We start from the raw sequence: 20,264 nt of genomic DNA on the forward strand, positions 1-20,264 counted from the left end.
TGTTTCACCCAACACACCCTCTCGGTCTTCCCATTAAAAGTAAGAGAAAAATGTTTCTAAGCTCAATATTCCACACTTTGCATTCTCATCTGCTATGATTTAAATGTCATAATTCAGATCCAGCTCTGCCCAAATGAGAACACAGGCCTTAATATTCTTCATCAGGTCCCAAGCCCACCTCCTCTCCTGTTTTGTACAGGCCCAGTGACAATTTAATCATCTATACAAAAGGGAGAAATGCCAAAGGGAGAAACTAATTTTAATTTCTATACTCCTGGGATGCAAGAGGACTCAAGTTCAATTACCTTCCAAGAGCACAGATAAGAATTTTAACCTTTGTCTCCACGTTCTAGACAGAAAACAAGAGGCTTAAGGGCAGTGTTACTGTCTCCTCACTGTTTTCAGTATGTCCAAGTCTCCACATTCCAACGCCAAAATCCTAGTCACAGTATTGGTTAAGACCTCGCCTCATGTTTTAGTACTGACTGTCACAAAAACACTGCAATAATGTAAACGCATTATAGAGAAGGAAAGAAGAGAAAGGCAGGACTTCCTGAACCAGATAAACTGCACACACTTAATATTCATATGAAAATGCATATCCGACAGTTCCAAAAAGCAGAACATCATGCCATTCCAACCTAACAAGGAAACTCCATGTTTCTTGCTGTTAGAAGGGGGAATTTTAGGTGTGTTACAGAAATTTGGATTCTTTAAATTTTTCAGTGCTTCACTGATTTACTGTTTTCTATGTTAGTCTAACAGACAGTGCAACCTCCACATCCTTGCTCTTTAAATTTGTATTTAGAATGACTTTCCTAAAACAAAGTCCAATGCTAAATAGCAACAGCACCACAAACATCAAGAAAACCTTGCTACCTTGTAGGACTTCCTTCTTCCCAGTTGTTCTCACTTACTGTGCAATGGAGCTGTTTTTTCTCGCTGGATATATTTTTGTTCCTACAGTCAAATTACAACATAAGGCACTTCAGGCAAACTACATTATTTCCTACCAAGCATTACGAGTTAACATGACCAAATATTCATGCATGTGCTTAAAAACATCTCCACCATTGCAAAGCTCAAAGGGATGAAAAAGAAAGTAACTGAGTTAGCAAAGCAACTGCAAGAAGCAGAGCATCTGGCGGTGACTCACCCGAGTTGGGGTCGGAGTTGCCATCAGCTTCAGTCCTCTTGTCCGGTGAAGCCTGGTCGTAGAATTCGTCCTGCGGCTGAACCAGAGGGAGAGGGTGTGAGATCAGGGTTCCACCACCCACCGGCTCGTGGTCTCCCAGACCACTGTCACTGCAGCTTTCCTGGGAGCCATCGGGGAGGTGAAATGTAACACGGCGCTGGGACTACAAAGAAGAGCACAGGACACGCTGATTAGTGCTCTTCTTTTCTGTTCTCCTGACTCTTGGTTGCGTTGTGGGTTTTTTTTAAACTTTTGACATACAAATAGATTCCTGGCAATGCTTATGAGGTAATTGTTACTATCATGTTTGATTGTTGGGGTTCTTTTGTTGTTGTTGTTTTCAATTTTTTTTTCTTTTGGCTTGCTTTTAGAGCAACCCGGGGAAGATGGCAGGCAGGAGAGCCAAATTTCAAAGGTCTGCACATGCTCATCTGTGAAGTAAGCTTCTCATAAGAAAGTGATCAGTAGATAGTCAGGTATATTTCTCATAATTTTAAAAGCATGATATAAAAAAACTCTCTCTGAGAAGCAGAAGCCATTGCAAACAACATTTTGAAAAGCAAATGACATCGGGAAATGTAATAAGTATATATTTCTGAGGTTAAAAACTGTATTATCACTGTTCATACTGGAACAATGTCCACCATGTTAAACAAACCAATAAAAATGGTTCTCATCTTCCAGGAATAGAAGGATATATAAGTATGTATCTATAGGGATATTTAACTGATATCAATTATCTAACTAATATGGATATTTAAGTTTGATAATATATCTGTGAAATCACAGTGGTCAGCAAAGAATCACAGAATGCAATTCTCAATCTGATAAGAGAAACAAAAATAAACAAGCACATACTTTGTTAAAAAACAACACAGTGAATGAGAGCCAGAATTACAAATTTTCTTGAACTTCTCAAAAACCCACAGTCATCTCAAAAGAAAAAAAATAACATCTGCAGTGTACGCTTGGTTTAGTTAACCATTATTGATTTTTGAACCTCTCTCATCTGGAGAAATAACCCAACTTTGTGAATTGTGGCCACAGAATGATACAGTGATTCCCCATGAGCTCGAGAGCCGATAGCAGTGCTGCAAATTGTTTAGCAACCGCGACTGTGGGATTCATGAAAGGAGTATTACAGGTCTTCATGGATCAAAATACTGCATCTTTGAAGCATCGGAAACAACTAGTTCAAGAGCATCTCAAGAGAGCGTTTAAATTAAGTTAAGCACATCTTCCCACAAAAATTAGTTTCAGCAGCAGGAAGCCTGAGTGAGCTGGTTAGCTAGGCTGGTTTAGAATAAAAAAGGGATTCACAAAGTTCACCTTAAACTTAATAGCTATTTAGTTTAGTGGTTACTTTCTTATCAATATTCTTATCTGAAAGTTATGGGTTATGTCTAAGCTAATCCACAGAGTCAGTAGAGAAAGGAACATCAGGAAGATGCTACAATAGGTATCTTCCATTAGTTACCAATTTTTAAGTAGTTAAAATCAGATGTCCCATATCCATCATCCATCCCAAATCCAAGTGAGTTTTCCTGAAGTTAATGGAAAAAGAAGCAGGCTCTCACTCTCCTTTTTTTACCCTGACTCTCCTTCCTTTCTTCACACCTTTTTTTTTTTTTTAATGAGAAAAACCTCAAGTTAATGGTGCCAACTGTATATTTGCTTATTAAAAACTATTTGTTAATGGTAATTACTACCATTTTACATGATGATCAATATCCTTTACTGAGTTTCTTTTTATTCATCTCCCCTGGGTGGACATAGATAGTTGATTAAGTCAATTTTGCATTACTGTGTAATTCAGTATAGAAGTAAATGTAATACTACTTGCTCTTGGCTGTGATTTTATAATTAGCATTTTGCTTTTAAGTTCCTTTCCTAGCTTTAGGATTAAAAACCAGCTGTAGCAAAACCAAACAGATCCTCTGAGTCATTGAGATGTATTCATTTACATCAACAGAGGACTTAAATATATATACTATAACTAAGCAAACTTTTACCTCACACTTTGTAACTTTTTCTTACAAATTCATTACAGAATTGCCACCCTGAACAATATTTTTGGAATTGCTGGCAGGCTCTTTCCCTTCAATATGAACAAAATAGAAATATAACTAACTACACAGCTTAAAATCTTCTCTTCCTGCATTTATTTTCACTAACCCAAATTTAGAGATCTGTTTTTCCAAAGTAAGAATTTATGTCACCAGTAAAATCAGTAAGAGGCACAGGAAAAGGAGATTATTTTCATTTTTTGGAACTAAAAGACTCTATGAGTAAATATCAATGACTGAGAAAATAAATCCTTAAAGTAAGGGGGGAGATGAAAATTTCAATTTAAGATTCTGCAAAATAATTAAACCTCTGTAAATAATTAACCTCCCAAATATATATAAAAATATATAAAAAGTCCAGTTTCATGAGTTATGTAGTAAAAATACTGATCTTGGGTAACAAAAGCTCCTTATACTGGCTCAAATCTGCTCTGATTCTATATTGACAGGCGACAAGTCAGCCAGTAAAATGGCACAGGCCTAACTCTAATACTGGCAACTTCTTAGCTGTTAGTGTTATAAATTTTTAAATCCATACTTTAAACCATAAGAAAAAAAAATAAATATCAGCTTGGCTTCCTGAGCCTCTCACTGAGGACCCCACAAATCATAAAGGATTACAAAAACATCTAAAGGTCACGTAAACAGTGATCCAGTTCTAGACATGATGAACGGAGAGCACGCAGGCCATCAAGAAACTTTAGACTAAGCTCTGCCACCAAAACCGTGAGGGGAAAAAGCCTTCTACAAAGAGAGACTCAAAGCAAACGCTTCAGATTCAGCATATCGTATTAATTGCAAGGGAAGGCTGTCACCCAACCTACTGGGAGCTTATGACAGTGTGATAGGTGGCCACCTCCCCCACTTGCACTAGTCCAGGACCCTCCTGCCCGGCCACTGGAGCCCAGCGCGGTGCCTGGGAATGTGGGGCCTCTGCCCCGGCATCCCTGAGGGATGCGTCTGCTGCTCTCTCCTGTAGACTGAGCGTGTATCCCAGACGGACACACACAGAGAGGACACGGACACAGCCGGTCACACAGATGGCCACAGACAAGATGTTGCCTCCATCAGCACCCGCATTCAGGACTCACACCAGACACGGGCACAGACAGCCACGTCCCCTCCTCCTCTTGGGCTGGCAGAGGCAGAAGGTCACTGGCGCAGCGCACACACCGCACTGCCCAGGTTCACAAGCACATTCGTTGATCCCCTGAGCACCGTCATGGCCCCTCTACCCCCCAGCACCCCTGCCCAGATCCCGGACCCTCCAATGGGTCCCCGAGTCACCGGCTGGTCCCGCTGGGTGCTGGCTGCACACACAGGCAGCCCTCACACACTTGTCCCACAGGCACCCCACGCTCACGAGTCCCCCTGAATACCGGCACGGACCCTCCATCTGTCTGATACCCCTGTCCGGACCTTGGACATCCTACTCCCTGGCTGGTCCAGCTTGGAGTTTGCCAGTGAATCCACACACACACCCCACGCACACCTGGTTTGGGGCAGGTACAGACACTCTCCCCTGGCACACAGGCTGACCCCCTCACTCATACATTGAATTTCTACTCGACAAGAGTATCAGGGACTTTTCTTTCAGAGGAAAATCCTACAGCGTGCTCAGACTATGTTTGTATTTATCTACTCCCTTGTGCAACCAAATGCAGCTTTGAATTCTTTTTACCTAAAAACAGAATCAAGTTATTCTCAGTAATGAGGTTTATAGTTGGTACAACACTGGGACTAATGATAACAAGTAATTACAATTTTAATTATGCTACAACATATGCAGGATTGTATACAGCATGAGATAGGCTTACGGTTCAGGTCCATAGCACTGGGCCAAAATTCAAATCTAAAATCTGTGACATATTCAGTCATAAACCATAATTTGGAAAGGATGCGGGGTCTGTAAATATGTTTTTTCTTCAGGTCCTGAAAAACATCCACTCTATTTTTAATCAGGTAATATCACACCATTGTTATGTGAAACCCAAAACTGAAAGGAAAATTCAGTCAAAACAATATTATTTTAACCAGTGACAAAGTAATTTCAATATATAATGCAGAACAATATGACTCAATAGTTTTTTGAACCTGGGCTGAGTTTAAAAATCAGGAAAACAATTGGTATCAGTTACATGGAATCATTCTTCTTTTAATCACCTATTGCAGCAGATTCTATAAAGCTCCTCCAGGTGAAGCATGACTTCACACCCACTAGAGATACAGAAAAGAATTAATTCTGTATTTTAGGTGGCGATAAAGGATAGCAAACTCTGGTGCTGATAAAAGGACAGTTCAAGCGTAATTGGAACAGGTTTTTTTTCTGTTTTCAGACCAGTTGTTGAGCCAGCCGATACTTTTTTTAATCATAGTAACAACCAAAATTATATCAAATCAACCACACATGAAACTGGTCTAGTTGCTTCTTTCCTACTACAACAAGAACAAATACATACCTGGTACTCTCTAACAAGTGTAATTTGTGGAATTACTCTATATAAGCAGCAGTTGTGGAACTTGAAAATGCCAATAAAAATATCAACAAGATCTCCTGGGCGAATGGGAAGAATGGATGGTAGAGGGTGGGGATATTCCTAATCTTACCGATCAAGCACAGAAAAGTAGAACCTCTGCTTGACATAGCATATTGCATTTTTCTTCATTACAATATTTTATTTGGAGATACTGAAAATATTTTAAAAATATATTTTAGTCTCAGGCTATCATTTTCCCTTCTTCATATTCTTCTGTCCTATTTTTCTCACGTCTGTTGTCTTGTTATGAGAAATTCAGTGGTGCCCAGTGACAGGACAGGTAATAGTGGGCACAAACTGAGACGCAGGAGGCTCTGAACATCAGTTAACACTTTTTTTTGCTGGGAGGGTGACTGACCACTGGCACAAGTGGTCCAGAGAGGTTGTGGAGTCTCCCTCCTCAGAGATATTCAAAAGCCATCTGGATGCGGTCCTGGACAATCGGCTCTAAGTGTCCCTGCTTGATCAGGGGGGTTGGAGCAAATGCCTTCCAGAGGTCCCTTCCAACTCCAACCATTCTGTAATTCTAATCGAAAATAAAAAAAAAAATAAAAAAAAAAATCTAGAAATATCTGGAGCAGTTTCATAATTTTCCAGTGCTGAAAACATAATGTTGTACTGAAGTACTTTCTTTCTGACAATCCTAGCTGTATAAAATGTATTCTGATACCATCCCATACAAATCTATTGCTTTGGAAAGTGGCATAGAGCATTGAAGATACAATCCTGAAATCCTTATATAAGTGAAAGAAGTGGTAGGAATTGTACCTCAGCATGGATTTCTAGAAATGGCGGGCCAATACCAGTGAGGCTTGAGCATTGCTTATGAGACTAAGCTTTTCTCTGCTGGGTTATTTTCCCAGAAACCCTCATACACAGGCAGAAAGTGGGCTATAAATAATGTAACTTATTTTGTTGACCTGAGTGCTGAAAGTCTAAAGTAGAGGAAAGACCATGCCATGTGATACCGAGTGTTTGAAATGTCCTATGGTAGCTGAGTTACGAACTGTGCTGGGAACAGAACTTTAATGTAGGAAGTATAAACACTAGTTTTCAAAACTGTTCAGGCCTTCCATTGTATACTAGCTTCTAAAGTGCATTTTTCTTCCAATTATGTGCTTGAATCAAATAGCAAGTTACAGAAATCAGCATAAAGAGGAGTTTTTGCATGGTGAAATTGTTTTATTCTGAAAACCAGACTTTCAAGCTTTGTACAACTGTTGTATTGTTTTTGCTAATCAGGGATCCAAGAAATAATTATACTATTGTTCCATTGCTGAATGTCTCACAGGGACAGATTTGGCTACAGATCCTATCCATTGTTATAAAACAAGCTATAATTAAAAAAACATTTCTACATTGGTTTGTCTCAATGCTGAATTTTAACCAAATAAGCTGGCTTCTGAGTTTACAAATCAGGTACTTTAAACAAAATGCCCGCTTCTCCACTCAACATAGTTTTAAGTTAAGAGCCTTTATTTCTGTTCTTTATTTTCCAGACAGGCAGAAGTCACCAAAACATCTGATTCACAGCAAGTCAGATTAAGCTTTGCAGAATGGGCCATACGTTTGCATATCAGAATATATATTCAAGTATGACACATCTTCAGTTGTTGTTGAGATCTTTTATTTCAGACATGGAGATTTTGCATCAATAAAAACTCTTTCCCTTTCCTGTGTGAACTATTATGCCATACTTAGTGTTAAGATGATGTAGGAATATTATGAAGAAGACAAAGAAAGCATTCTGGGAAAACTTTCCTTATGGAGAGATTGTTGATATGGAGGCTTAAAAGAGAAACTTGAAAAAAAAATATACCTTTATGGAAAATAAACAGAAGAATCTATACATGACATACTTTACTGAAACTTAAACCACAATCATGAATAAAGAAGTTAGAGAAGAAACATAATAAAATAAAATCCAGTGTAAACAGTAGACAAATACTCTAAAAAGCCTATGATGAAGATGAAGATGATGAAGATGATGAAGAAGATATTGTTTGTGCACAAGTTTAAGAAAATATTGTAAGGACACAAGAAAAAAACTATGCTTCATTGGAGGTCCTCTGTGGAAGATATCTATTTGATAAAGTTTGTTCCTCTCAGCATCAAAGCAAAGACACCTAGTTAATGTACTAAAACATGGATATTTTTTCTTTTCTTATGAGATCAAGCCTGTAAATAGAAGAAGTCAAGTCACAAAAAACAAACTAATAACAGTTTCAGAGGGGAAGAGAAAAGATGTGCTGGGCACCACCAAGCTTTAATATACAGTTTTAACAAACTACAGTTTAAACACTTATTTTCTCATATGTTAAACCACATTTTTGTCTTAAGTTTCTACGCTGGAAGCACAAAGAGTGCACCTTTTAATGTGGCAAAAGTGTGGTCTGGGATAAGGAGATTCTTTTTAAACTAAAATACAACAGGAAGCTTACACAAAAAATATCTATGTTTGCATTTGCTCCACAGAAAGAATTGGCAAGGTCTTCGAATAAATGTATGGCTGCTGTATTAGTTTGGTTTATAAATAAACAATGGTTTGCTATATATTTTTAATGTTCTGATTGACTTAACGAAAGCCCCCTAAAATCTACAATCTACCTTCTCCTTTCCAAATTGGAAAGATGAATGAAAATGTATTTCTGGACTGTGACCTTCTTTGAAACAGTGTAGTTGTAGTGTACCTCATAGGAAGGCCACAAAGCGTCTCAAATAGGGCTTTGTGTAATTCAGCTCAGTGATCACTTATACACACCTTCTTCCTTTGTGTTTCACTCAGCCTTACAAAACCATATGAATCTGAGATAAAATCATTCTACTTTCTTAGTAAAAGCCACCCTTGCTTTTCTCAGATAATCTTGGCTCAACTCTGCATTATGTACAAATTGTGCAGTAGATCCCTGCACTTTGCTAAGACAAATAGGGTTATTTTGTTCTTAGATACATCTAAACCAAGCTCGCTCGTGCAGTCCCCATGGCAGTCCTTATTCAAGGGTCCTACGTGCATCACAGGATAATCCATTCTCCATGCCCATCTTGATATCTTACCCACAGACCAAGATAATGGAGATAGATAAGGTTTCCATCAATTTCTCAGGCTAAACTAAGAACGAATAAAAAAAAAGCAATTCATACTGCATCTTTATGCTACGTCTTCATACCATGCTACCCATATAAATAGCTGGAGTGGTTAGATATTAACTTGTTTTTTCCCCCTAAGGTAACAATGTTGGTATTGATTTCAGAATGTAAATTGTTGTTATAACAGATAATCATTTGATTCCTGTGATCATCTAAGGAACCTGAAGGTGCACCTGATGAAATGCATCTGCAGGTCCTGAGGGAACTGGCAGATGAAATTGCTAAGCCACTATCCATCATATTTGAGAAGTCGTGGCAGTCTGCTGAAGTTCCCGCTGACTGGAAAAGGGGAAGCATAACCCCCATTTTCAAAAAGGGAAAAAAGGAAAAACTGGGGAACTACAGGCCACTCAGTTTCACCTCTGTGCCCAGAAAGATTATGTAGCAGATCCTCCTGGAAACTCTGATAAGGCACATGGAAAATAAGGAGGTGGTTGGTGACAGACAAAATGGCTTCACTAAAGGCAAATCATGTCTGACAAATTTGGTGGCCTTCTATGATGACATTGGGAGATAAGGGAAGAGCACCTGGACTTATGCAAGGCATTTGGCACTGTCCCACACAACATCCTCTCTGAATTGGAAAGGCATGGATTTGACGCATGGACCACTTGGTGGATAAGGAATAGGCTGGATGGCCAAACTCAAAGATTTCTGGTCAACTCGATGTCCAAGTGGAAACCAGTGATAAGCAGCATTCCTCAGGGGTCGGTACTGGGACCTGTGCTATTTAACATCTTTGTCAGCAACATGGACAGTGGGATTGAGTGCTCCCTTAGCAAGTTTACCAATGATACCAAGCTGCATGGAGCATTCAACACGTTGGAGGGAAGGGATGCCATCCAGAGGGACCTGAACAGGCTTGAGAAGTGGGCCTGTGCAAACCTCATGAAGTTCAACCAGGCCAAGTGCAAGTTCCTGCACCTGGGTCATGGCAATCCCAGGCACAAATACAGGCTGGGTGGAGAATGTCTTGAGAGCAGCCCTGAGGAGAAGGACTTGGGGGTGTTGATGAGAAGCTCAACATGGGCAGGTAATGTGTGCTTGCAACCCAGAAGGCCAACTGCATCCTGGGTTGCATCAAAAGAAGTATGGCCAGCAGGTCAAGGGAGGTGATGCTGCCTCTCTATTCTGCTCTGGTGAGATCCCACCTGGAGTACTGCGTCCAGCTTTGGAGCCCTCAGCATAAGAAGGACATGGACCTGTTGGAGTGAGTCCAGAGGAGGGCCATGAAGATGATCAGAGGGCTGGAACATGTCTCCTATGAAGACCGGCTGAGAGAGTTGGGATTGTCCGGCCTGGAGAAGAAAAGGCTTCAGGGACACCAAATAGCAGCCTCCCAGTACCTCTTTAAAGAGATCTCCTGGAAAGATGGGGAGGGACTCTTTATCAGGGAGTGTCATGATAGGATGAGGGGCAATATTTTTAAAGTGAAAAAGCGTAGATTAAGATTAGGTATCAGGAAGAAATTCCATACTGTAAGGGTGGTGAGACACCGGAAGAGGTTGCCCAGAGAAGCTGTGGATGCCCTATCCCTGGAAGTGTTCAAAGCCAGGCTGGATGGGACTTTGAGCAACCTGGTCTAGTGGGAGGTGTCCCTGCCCATGGCAGAGGGCTTGCAACTAGATGATCTTCAAGGCCCCTTCCAACTCTAACCACTCTATGATTCTATGATTCTTCTGCTCAATTTTGCATTATTAAAATTTCACAGAAATCAGTAAATTACACTGCAATATAATAAAAGGAAGCATAAATATAATAACCTATTATATCTCTCTTGATACTTATGCTGCAGAGAACTTCAGGGTGGATATATTACCAGTTGCAGTTTGTCCACTGACTAAGGAGGAAATGATTGCTTGATGATCCCAAGCACATTTGAACAGAGGTAGGAAACAGCCTCTCTGGTTGAGGGCTGTTTTAGTTTTGCAGAGACAGTGAATGAAGAAAGACCTGCAGTAGAATCCTATGGTTTCAGTCATCATTTGAGGTAATATCACTTTCTGCCTTCGTTTTTGTAGTGATATTCCTTCATTTTATTTCATGAAGCTATAGTCTTTGTGCCATGAATTCTTCCTGGGTTTTGTTGGATTTTTACTTTTTTTTATTTGGACACTCTAAAGAATGACAAACCTTCAACTAAAGACACAAAACACAGGACTATCATATATTTTATTTTAAATTTTGCCTTCCTAGTATTCACTTAGAAGGAAAACACTCCTTTTCTTAATAAGTATTGTTATATATCTACAATCATCTTGACTTCAAGGTAAATTTGACCTAACAGGAAAGCTGATTGTTACAATTTAATCTAGTCTAAATCAGAGTATTACCTTGTTCAACTTGGGAGTCTGGTAAAATACTAATAAACATTCAACATTTTCAGTGTGAGCTCCCATCCTCCTGAATTAATTGTCTGAGACTCAAGAAATCAGTTCTAAGCCTACAATTATACAAATTAATATCTCAGATGCATGGAAAGGCAAGTGGGGGGAAGAGATGGAAACTGCTGTACACAATAAAGCATAAAAAAACATAACCAGGTGTGCTACCAGTAGACAACTAAGGTAATGTTCAGAAACATTATTCACTCAAAAGGCTAGACATTAGTAAAACACAGTTTGCCATATTTATTACATATTTCGTAACAAAAACTCTTCGGAAAACAGCCCTGAGAAAGGATTAATTAAAAATTTAATAATTTTGTAGATATCTGTTAAAAATTAGTGTTGTGTCTAGGACTGCTTACTAGACATATTTGTAGTTATCAAGAAAGAGAGGCAGCTCTAGTGAACACTCATGCCATCCTAAAACACATATGATTGTGAAATAACAGTAAAATGCCTTTTTGAGGTGTCTGTACTCAATCATTGACTATACATGATTAGGTAAACTTAGGACATGTATTAGAAGACTTGAGACGGATTAATCCTTTTGACAACTTTGTTATACTCCTTGACAGGGGAGAGACATGAAATTCAGAATTTTCAAATTTAAATGCCCAAAGTTAACCTACCAGTAAGAAAAGGTAGATCTTGCATTATGTTCATGACTATTTAGACACCCAACTTTAGATATTCATCACTTGAAATTTTAGCTGCCATTAAGTATTTAGGGTACAAGAACCTGATGAAACATATCTCACCGGCAAAAAGATATTGCACTGGCTGTGAACTGTTTTATCTGTGTCTCTGGCACATTTTATAAGCAGAGCTTATTTGTACGGCAGCATGCAAAGAAAATCACATATAAACAATTTAGTTGTAATAGAATTATATTTTATGTGATCTTTTGTAATTTAAAGACTTCAGTGATCTTCAATTTATTTGTTTAGTTTGATTTTGGTGATGAGCTCCTCCTAGCAAGACAGATAATACACATTACAAGTGCACTCAATTGAAGAAGCATTGCAGAAGCACTACACCAATTATAACGATAACCAGCATAACTTCTCTGCACTCTCAGAAGTTTTACATTAGTAAAAGCATGTGTTGATCAATAATGTATATGAACTACTAAAATGTAGAAACAGCTGTTGCTGAAGTTTTACAAGTTTAATTATAATAATAAATTTGCCCTGATTTACATTCTGTGAAACTCATCTGTCTTCGGTAATGTGAACAGTGTAATAAAGTTTCTGGGACTTTATTTTAACTATAAATTACATTTTTAAATGTGAGAAAAACAGTTGAGAATATTTCCCATCTGAGGAACGTACATTATCTGCAGGCTGCTTATAAAAAGATCCCTATTATTGTTTTATATAAATTACATAAAATAATGAAAATATTGACTGCCATATTTGCAATTATATTTATAATATTAACATAAATTATGTTTATAGTATTTAATGAGTTAAAGAAGTATTCCATCAACTAAGATGTATTAATTGTATTGAGTAAATTGATACATATGGTATCATGTCAATAATTGCTCTTGATACTACACCTTATTGTTGAAGCTGATAATTACTGTGTTACAGAAGTGCTGTGTATTTATGCTTTCATCACGGTCAGTCACTAAAGCAGATATGCAGAGTCATGCAGTACCAGGAGGCAGGAAACTTTCCAGTGATCTTCAGGAAAAAGATAGATGTGATAAAAAACCCTTTAGTATTCTCTTCCATTATCATTCTTTAGTACGGCATGTAACCTTGGAAATCAAGCAGGCCAGAGCTCTTGTGTAAGGGTAGCAGTCTTTTGTCTAGGGCGACGCAGCCCTTACTCTATATTATAACTAACCTAAGAATTTGTATACTTCATTTTTAATTGTGTGTATAAAAGGAAGAAAAACATACTTCAAAATCCACAGATTTAGCAGCAAATGACCAGCTGTCCACTAGGAAGTTTTGTATCATAGGGCTTTAAAGGTAGTCAGATTAACATTGTTTTAAAAGAAAAAAGGAAAAGTAAAAAAGAAAATTTGAAGCCTTTTTAGAGGTCACACTGTAGAACAGCTAGTGCTCATAGTAACATCATGATGTCAATCTTCACCTTTATGTGAGTTTGAGGAAATGCAATTAAGATCATATTTCTCCTCAATAAAGCAAGGATTAATATATGCGGGGAAAAAAATGAATTCTCAGATTTTAAAGATAACCTGTATTAGCATGGGGGCGGGAGGAGGGCAAGGAAGGAGGCTCTCGATTTAGGGATGCTGTAGGGGGAATAGTACATTAGAACATTGCCTCCTGAACTAGTACTAGTGTGTGTAACGGGTATCCGTCACTGACAGCTCACTGGGTTACAATTAATTCTGAGTCATCAGTCATGTCTTCCCCTGCAAGCACAGAATGCAGAAACAGCAGCGGCTTTGCCCTTTGAGGATAAGACCTTTTACATGCTATGATTCTAGAAAGCAACTGTACAACTATTAACGCAATGGACACTATAGCTGTCACATTAGATAAATGGATACACATTGGAAAAGCCGAAAGTGGACATGATTGTCAAGGATAATACGGTTAAGCTGGTGCATCCTGGGAAAGATGCAATTTCTATAATATTTTAATTTTCAAACTAATATTATTATCCCAATCGATTGCACACACTGTAAGTTAATTAAAACACCCCCGTTAAAACATATCTGCATCTCTACTGGAAACAGAACTAGACAATAATGATTTTGCGCCATAAAAACCTATGTTTTGTTACTTGGGACAGGAAATGGTTTGCTGACAGCAGATTTCTAAATTTATTGGGGTTTTTTCTTATTTGAGCTCACAAAGCTTTCGAGTTTTCATTTTTTATACGAAAACATGTGCAACAGAAAATAAAAAAAAATTAAAAATCACCAGCTTTTCACTGAGGATTTCACTGAGGAACAATACATATTACAACAAATACTGACTACAAATTCTTTTTCCACCACATGTAACACATACGAATATCTGCCTGATAATGTCTTATGATGTGAAAGCTTGGAAAAATAAATCCACAGAGCATGTTACGACTTTCAGTGGCTGAATGGGCTTTTTTTTTTTTTTTTTTTTTTTAATAATAGGGCTTTCATTCCTGTGCCATGTTGGCTAATGGGGCAAATCTCTACTACATTAAATTATAGTCCCGAATAAGATACAAAAAAAAGAGTAAGCATATTAAGGTGTTTCCATACAGAGATTGCTAGAAAAAAAAAAGAAAGATGCTTCAGCAGCTTAGCCAGTAAGAAAGCTAAAATCTCATTTATTAAGAAACAAGATGAAAAAAAGAAAGAGGAACAATAAGGCACTTTTCATGGAACTCAGCTACACGGAGAAGACAGTGGTACTACTGTACTATCAAAACAGCAGACACTCTCACAGGTATCTTACTGTGAAAGTAACTAGTTAGAAATGTATTTTTTGCTGGCCTTAAGTAGAAGTCAAATGAGAGCTGACAAGAATCACTCTTATTATTAGACTTCATCCAATTTTCAGTATTTTCCACAAATTACATATGGCATGCTCTTGACACATTGAAAGTTATAGGGAAAACAGGAACTCCGAGTATCTGGATAGTTTTAGAAAATGCTGCCAATGCCATGGATCCCCTTGGAATAGGCTGAAAGATAAGTTTGATAGTCCCTGCTCATGTCCTGGTGTTGATGATGTACCCTAATTTTTGCCATCTGAGTTTAATGTTAATAAATTGAACTCATACTGGTGAATTTTCCTTCCTTCCTTCCTTCCTTCCTTCCTTCCTTCCTTCCTTCCTTCCTTCCTTCCTTCCTTCCTTCCTTCCTTCCTTCCGTTTAAACAAATAACTTTGCAGAAGTCTTTGAAGTTACATCAACTGATGCTAATAACCATTTATTTCTGCTTAGCTTCTACTGGAAATAGATTCATTAAGTCACATACTCAGAACTACAGACCTTCATACGATCTTGGCCTGTGACTTCTCCAACATTATCTGTCTACAGAAGTGGAGAAAGGAGGATACTGGACAGTTACTTTGGACATAAAATATTTAGTGATATTGGTGCATATTTTTTTCAAATTTACATACTAGCAAGTTTCTCATTTCACAGAATTTGTTGGATGCCATCACCTTTGATCCCAATATTTAAAACCGATGGACTTATTTGTGAACTTGCCACCCAGAGCACATGACCACATCTATTAATATGGATAGCCAAAGACTGCTGACTTTTGAGCCCAACATTTACTAACATTTCAAGGGTAATTTATACATATTTTGCAAATGCTACGTTTTCATTAGGCAAACTGACAAGCACAAACTTTCTGTTTCACATTTTATTTTATGCAACAATATTAATTTAAAAAAAAAGCATGAAAAACACAGAGGCACAACGAAATGAAATTGCACTTCACAAAAATATTGTAAAGGTATATACACATGCCCTGTGTGTCTCTGTTTTCCAGAGAATACTAAAAAAAGAAGTCCAAAGAGGTTGTATCTAAACCTAAACCAATGGTTTAGGAGTAGTGCTGTTATGTCACGATACGTTCTATGTTACATTACTCGTTATCTAACAGAACAGACAGGACACATTTCTGAGTGAGAATTCGGCATTAGAGCAATTATTAAATAAATTAGATCAATTTAAGGACAAATCGAACTGAGTTGCATTATTTTTTTAATATCAGTTTCTCACACAGTAGTAGATCAGGATCCTTTCTGATATGTACTACTATGACAGATAGAAGAAAATGCATGGTGGTACTTTGAGATTTAAGGTGTTATCAGACTGTTGAATACATCACAGAGCTCGGTGCCTGTGGAAGCCACCTTATCTCAGTCTTCACAGGTTGACAAGACACGTAAAGAAAGCATCCAACCCCCCTGGTTTGATCTTTATTGTTGACAGATCACAGATATGGAAGTCTGAGATATTTACACAGGAACTGCAAGTAGGTGATAACTAATCAAAAATGGCAGATAACCACGCCTACTTCAGCAAGAATCCGAAAATGGAAACTTTTTTTTTAGACAGAATGAGCAGAGGAAGAAGCTGTCATTATTACATTACAGTTACTAATAATATAAAAAAGCAGTGAAAATAGCAGGCAAAACAACTTCAAGGCAGAGAAAATTCACTGAAATGGAGACTTTAATACTTGTTCACAGAATTTTGAATTTAATTTCTAGAAGGAATAAACATGGGCCTAACCAAGAATTTAGTAAAGTCACTGGAAACTTTCTGACTGATATCAATGGGATTAGGATTGGTCTAGCAGATCTTCACAAGCCCTAAAGCTAATAAAATCCCAAGTTGTTGTTTTTTTTTTTTTTTTTGTCATCTCATAGTCAATGTTCTGAATGTTTCCGACTTTACCAACCTTTTTAATCTAAATTATGTTACTCACAGATATTATATTTTGTACCGAAGACACTGGTCATACGTAATCTATTTTTTTTCTGTGTAGCGTTGGCTTTTCTTTTCCAGTGTGTGCTAATAAGTGTTCTTTGGATATAAAAAACTAAATCTAATTATGGCTTCTTAAACAAGCTTTAAGTATATTAAATAATCACGTTTGACATTCAGTGTTTTGTGGGTCAGCATTTTGTGTGTGTAGATTCTTGTGCTTGAACTTCTTAGAATCAATTAAATATATATTCTTTTAATAGCTTATTTCTCTAGTTTCTAAATGGAGATCAAATTCTTATGTGTAATTAATGAACTATATATGAAGCATGCCCTCAACTTCTGAATTACACAATGGCCAAAAAACACTCGTCAAAAAATTATGCTGCAGTCAAGTGAGATCGACATTTCAGTATGAAATGACAGACGTTTCATTAAAGGCCAAATCCTGCAGTTATTCTTCAGAAGGTAATGGAGGCCTTGCACTGCAGTGAGGATTGCTGATTTCACCGACAGATAATTATTCCATTAATACCTCCATTATGCAAAGACAGAACGGCAAAACTACTAAAGTGTCAAGTATGCATCGCATGTCCTCATGTATATGTAGGCTATAGAATAGTCACAGAAGTCCCACTTGGCACAGATGTATTCTCTTTGCTCCTTAAAACAGCACACATTTTGCACCAAGGCAGAGTGACAACAGCTATAACAATGTACCGGAGAAAAACAGCAGGTAAGCTAGTTCGATCAGTGGTTTTGGTACCAGGCATTTCTCTGGAAGATATCCTGGAAGTGGGTGAAAAAAGCAGGTAAGACTACATTTGGGTAAGTGCTTATCACAAAATTACCTTTTTCCATGGGAATAGTCATAGATAATATTTATTGCAACTAGTTTTATTGAAGGGAATGCAATCAAAATGATTAAATAATTCATTCTGCATCTAATGCAAACAAGAACCTAAAACATATATATATAACAGATTAGAGAAATGCCTTGTGTGCACTTTGAAAAAGACCAGAGGGTATGGGCTTTGCTCCATAGAGGCAAGGTTATTTATCATTATTGCTTAGGAAAATACACAGTTCAAAATCTCTAGAATTGAAACCCTCTGGATAATGTATTTTTAATAGCAGTCCTAATAACAACAGTAAAAGTAACAAAAATAATCCAACATCAAACTGTATATAGTTAACTTCATAACGATGAAGCCAAATGTTTCCCGCACTAGGAAAAAATTGATATGGTACATGCTTTGTGTTGACAGATGGAAGGAAAAGACAGACAGATGTGCTCTAATTTCTTGATTTTTTTTTTCTTTCCTTTTTTTTCCCCCCGTAAGATGACTATCAATCAGGCATAGATGAAACTTCTTACTCAATAACACTGGCTACAGATATTCACCAGAGCAATAATGCCAAATATCCTTTAGGACTTTGCCCACTAGTATCATCTCAAATGATATCCAGCAACAAGCAAAATGACTAACATCTGGCACTTTCCTTAGAAATGGCAAAACACCAACCAGGTCCAGTTTGTGCAGCCCTTGTAGAGGGGACCATCTGGAATGCTAGCCTGAATCTTAACCATTAAAATCAGGGGCCAGGTCAGACAAGTAGCTTCTTAAAGAATTCATGATACTGAGTTTCTAAGCTAAACTGAAAATGACAGAAAAGCCAACATGTGAGAGGATATAAGTAGTCATTCTCACCCAGGGGACGGAGGGTGATCATGTGGTTAAAGTACAGGACACGGAGTTAGAACACTGAGTCTGTGACAGATTTTGTGCGTAATAAAATGTTAAGTCACTGTAATCAATAGATAGTTTCCCATTAGACTCAGAATTGGATACCTGGGGTCTATCTTCCAGGTACTGAGAACCTCCTGATGGTGGCCAGCTGCTGTCAACTGCCAGTGATGTGAAACACTCAACATTTTGGCTTATTGATAAGTGGGAAAGATCATTGGCTTTTTTCAGCTAGGCATGATGCTTATGAAAGCTAACATGATATTTGCAAATGAATTTAAGATGCTGAAACGGCAAGATATTTTATAATTTGAGGTAGGAGAAATATGTTTATAATTTCCATTTCCTTGATTACAAACGGCTTAACACTGAGCAGGGGAAGGGTGGAAGAGAAAACAGAAGAGTGGCACTGTGAGCGGTAATACTCAAATAACACAAGAAAGGATGCTGTTTCCTCACAAAAGTTACGATCTGATTGAAGACTGGATGAAGTAAAGACAACAAGAGAGCCATAGGGAAATAACAAAGGTAGCAGTAACAGCTCCATATGATTACTATGGTTAGCTATGTGTCCTTCTTGATGGATCTAAATCATTATGCTTTCTGCTGGTTATTTCTGGGGATATATTTCCTTCTGGGAAAAAAAAAAAAAAAAGGCGGCAGCAGATCTCCCTTTGCTTTTTTTTAGAACCTATTGCTCTTTAATCATCTAATTTCACTTTTATGACGATGAATTTTACTTTAAGATATTCCTTTTCATGCTTTGATTTTTTAAAACAATAACAAATAGAAATTACATTTAGTCCTCCCCACTTTAGAAATTTCCTTGTAAAATCCAGTAGTCATTTACCTGCAAACAACTTGGGCATCTTTGGGAAAATAAACATAGAAAGATCCATTATCAAGTAATGGTGAGGACAGGATATTCTGCATAATACTTCTATTTGTGAAAATACCTAAATGTGAGTTTTCCGATAATTACAGGAGTTGTTTTAATCTTAGAAGAGGTCATTAGTGTGCGATACCGCTCAGCTCACTGTGTTTTCAGGCTATCCTTTATTGTGACTTTAAAGATATTTTTACCTAAGGTTTCTTCAAATATACAAAAATCATTACTAAACTATATGATTCCATACATGAGTAATCCAAGTGAAACCATAGCACCATTAACTTCTGTAAATCTATGAGTAATTATACACACTACACGATATGGAAATTTTTCTATGATAATATCCAAATATTGCTTATATAAATAATGGTGTGAAACTCCTCCAAACCAGCAACTCAAAAACTGTTTTACTCAATCCTGCTTTCTGTCTAAACTCAAACATGACAAACGTGTGTGTTGTGCCAGCCTCCAGAATAAATACTGCAAATAGTACCAATGACAATTTTCACTGGTATCTAGCACAAAGACCCTCTATGTTTACTTGTGACTGTGTTTAATTTCATATTGAGATGATTAATCCGAGTAAATGTCTTTATTTTCTGCTGTTTTAACTTCAAGAAATGATCTCTTCTGTTTTTATCCTATTATAAGGATCGTTACAAAAATGGGAAACAATTAACACTGGGTTTAATGCGTGAATGCCGTAGAGCTGAAGTAATTGCACTCAAGGTCTGCTAACTTTTTAATCAGGCATTTGGTTGCAAGCTGCTCACGATTGATTCTGAGAGAAGAACTAACACAATCTAGGCAGCAAAAGCAGGTGTGCCAAAAAAGCAGACATGTTGGCAAAACCAATGAAAGAGTCTAGAGGGTAAAAGA

At 37.6% G+C, this 20,264-nt stretch overlaps 1 protein-coding gene across 4 annotated transcripts in view; it reads right to left on the minus strand.

The window, feature by feature from the left end:
- The window catches only part of PCDH9 (protocadherin 9), a 704,561-nt gene that overhangs the window by 257,114 nt on the left and 427,183 nt on the right, over nt 1-20,264 (minus strand). For 2 of the 4 annotated variants that reach the window (XM_063335354.1, XM_063335345.1), the window contains one exon: nt 1,157-1,232. In XM_063335354.1, coding sequence (XP_063191424.1) covers nt 1,157-1,232 — 76 coding nt within the window. Of the gene's footprint in view, nt 1-1,156; nt 1,359-20,264 lie in introns of all 4 variants that reach the window. The other 2 variants (XM_063335335.1, XM_063335325.1) reach the window with 1 other exon arrangement.

The sequence above is a fragment of the Chroicocephalus ridibundus genome, chromosome 1 (assembly GCF_963924245.1).
Source record: "Chroicocephalus ridibundus chromosome 1, bChrRid1.1, whole genome shotgun sequence".
NCBI classification, from domain to species: Eukaryota; Metazoa; Chordata; class Aves; order Charadriiformes; family Laridae; genus Chroicocephalus; species Chroicocephalus ridibundus.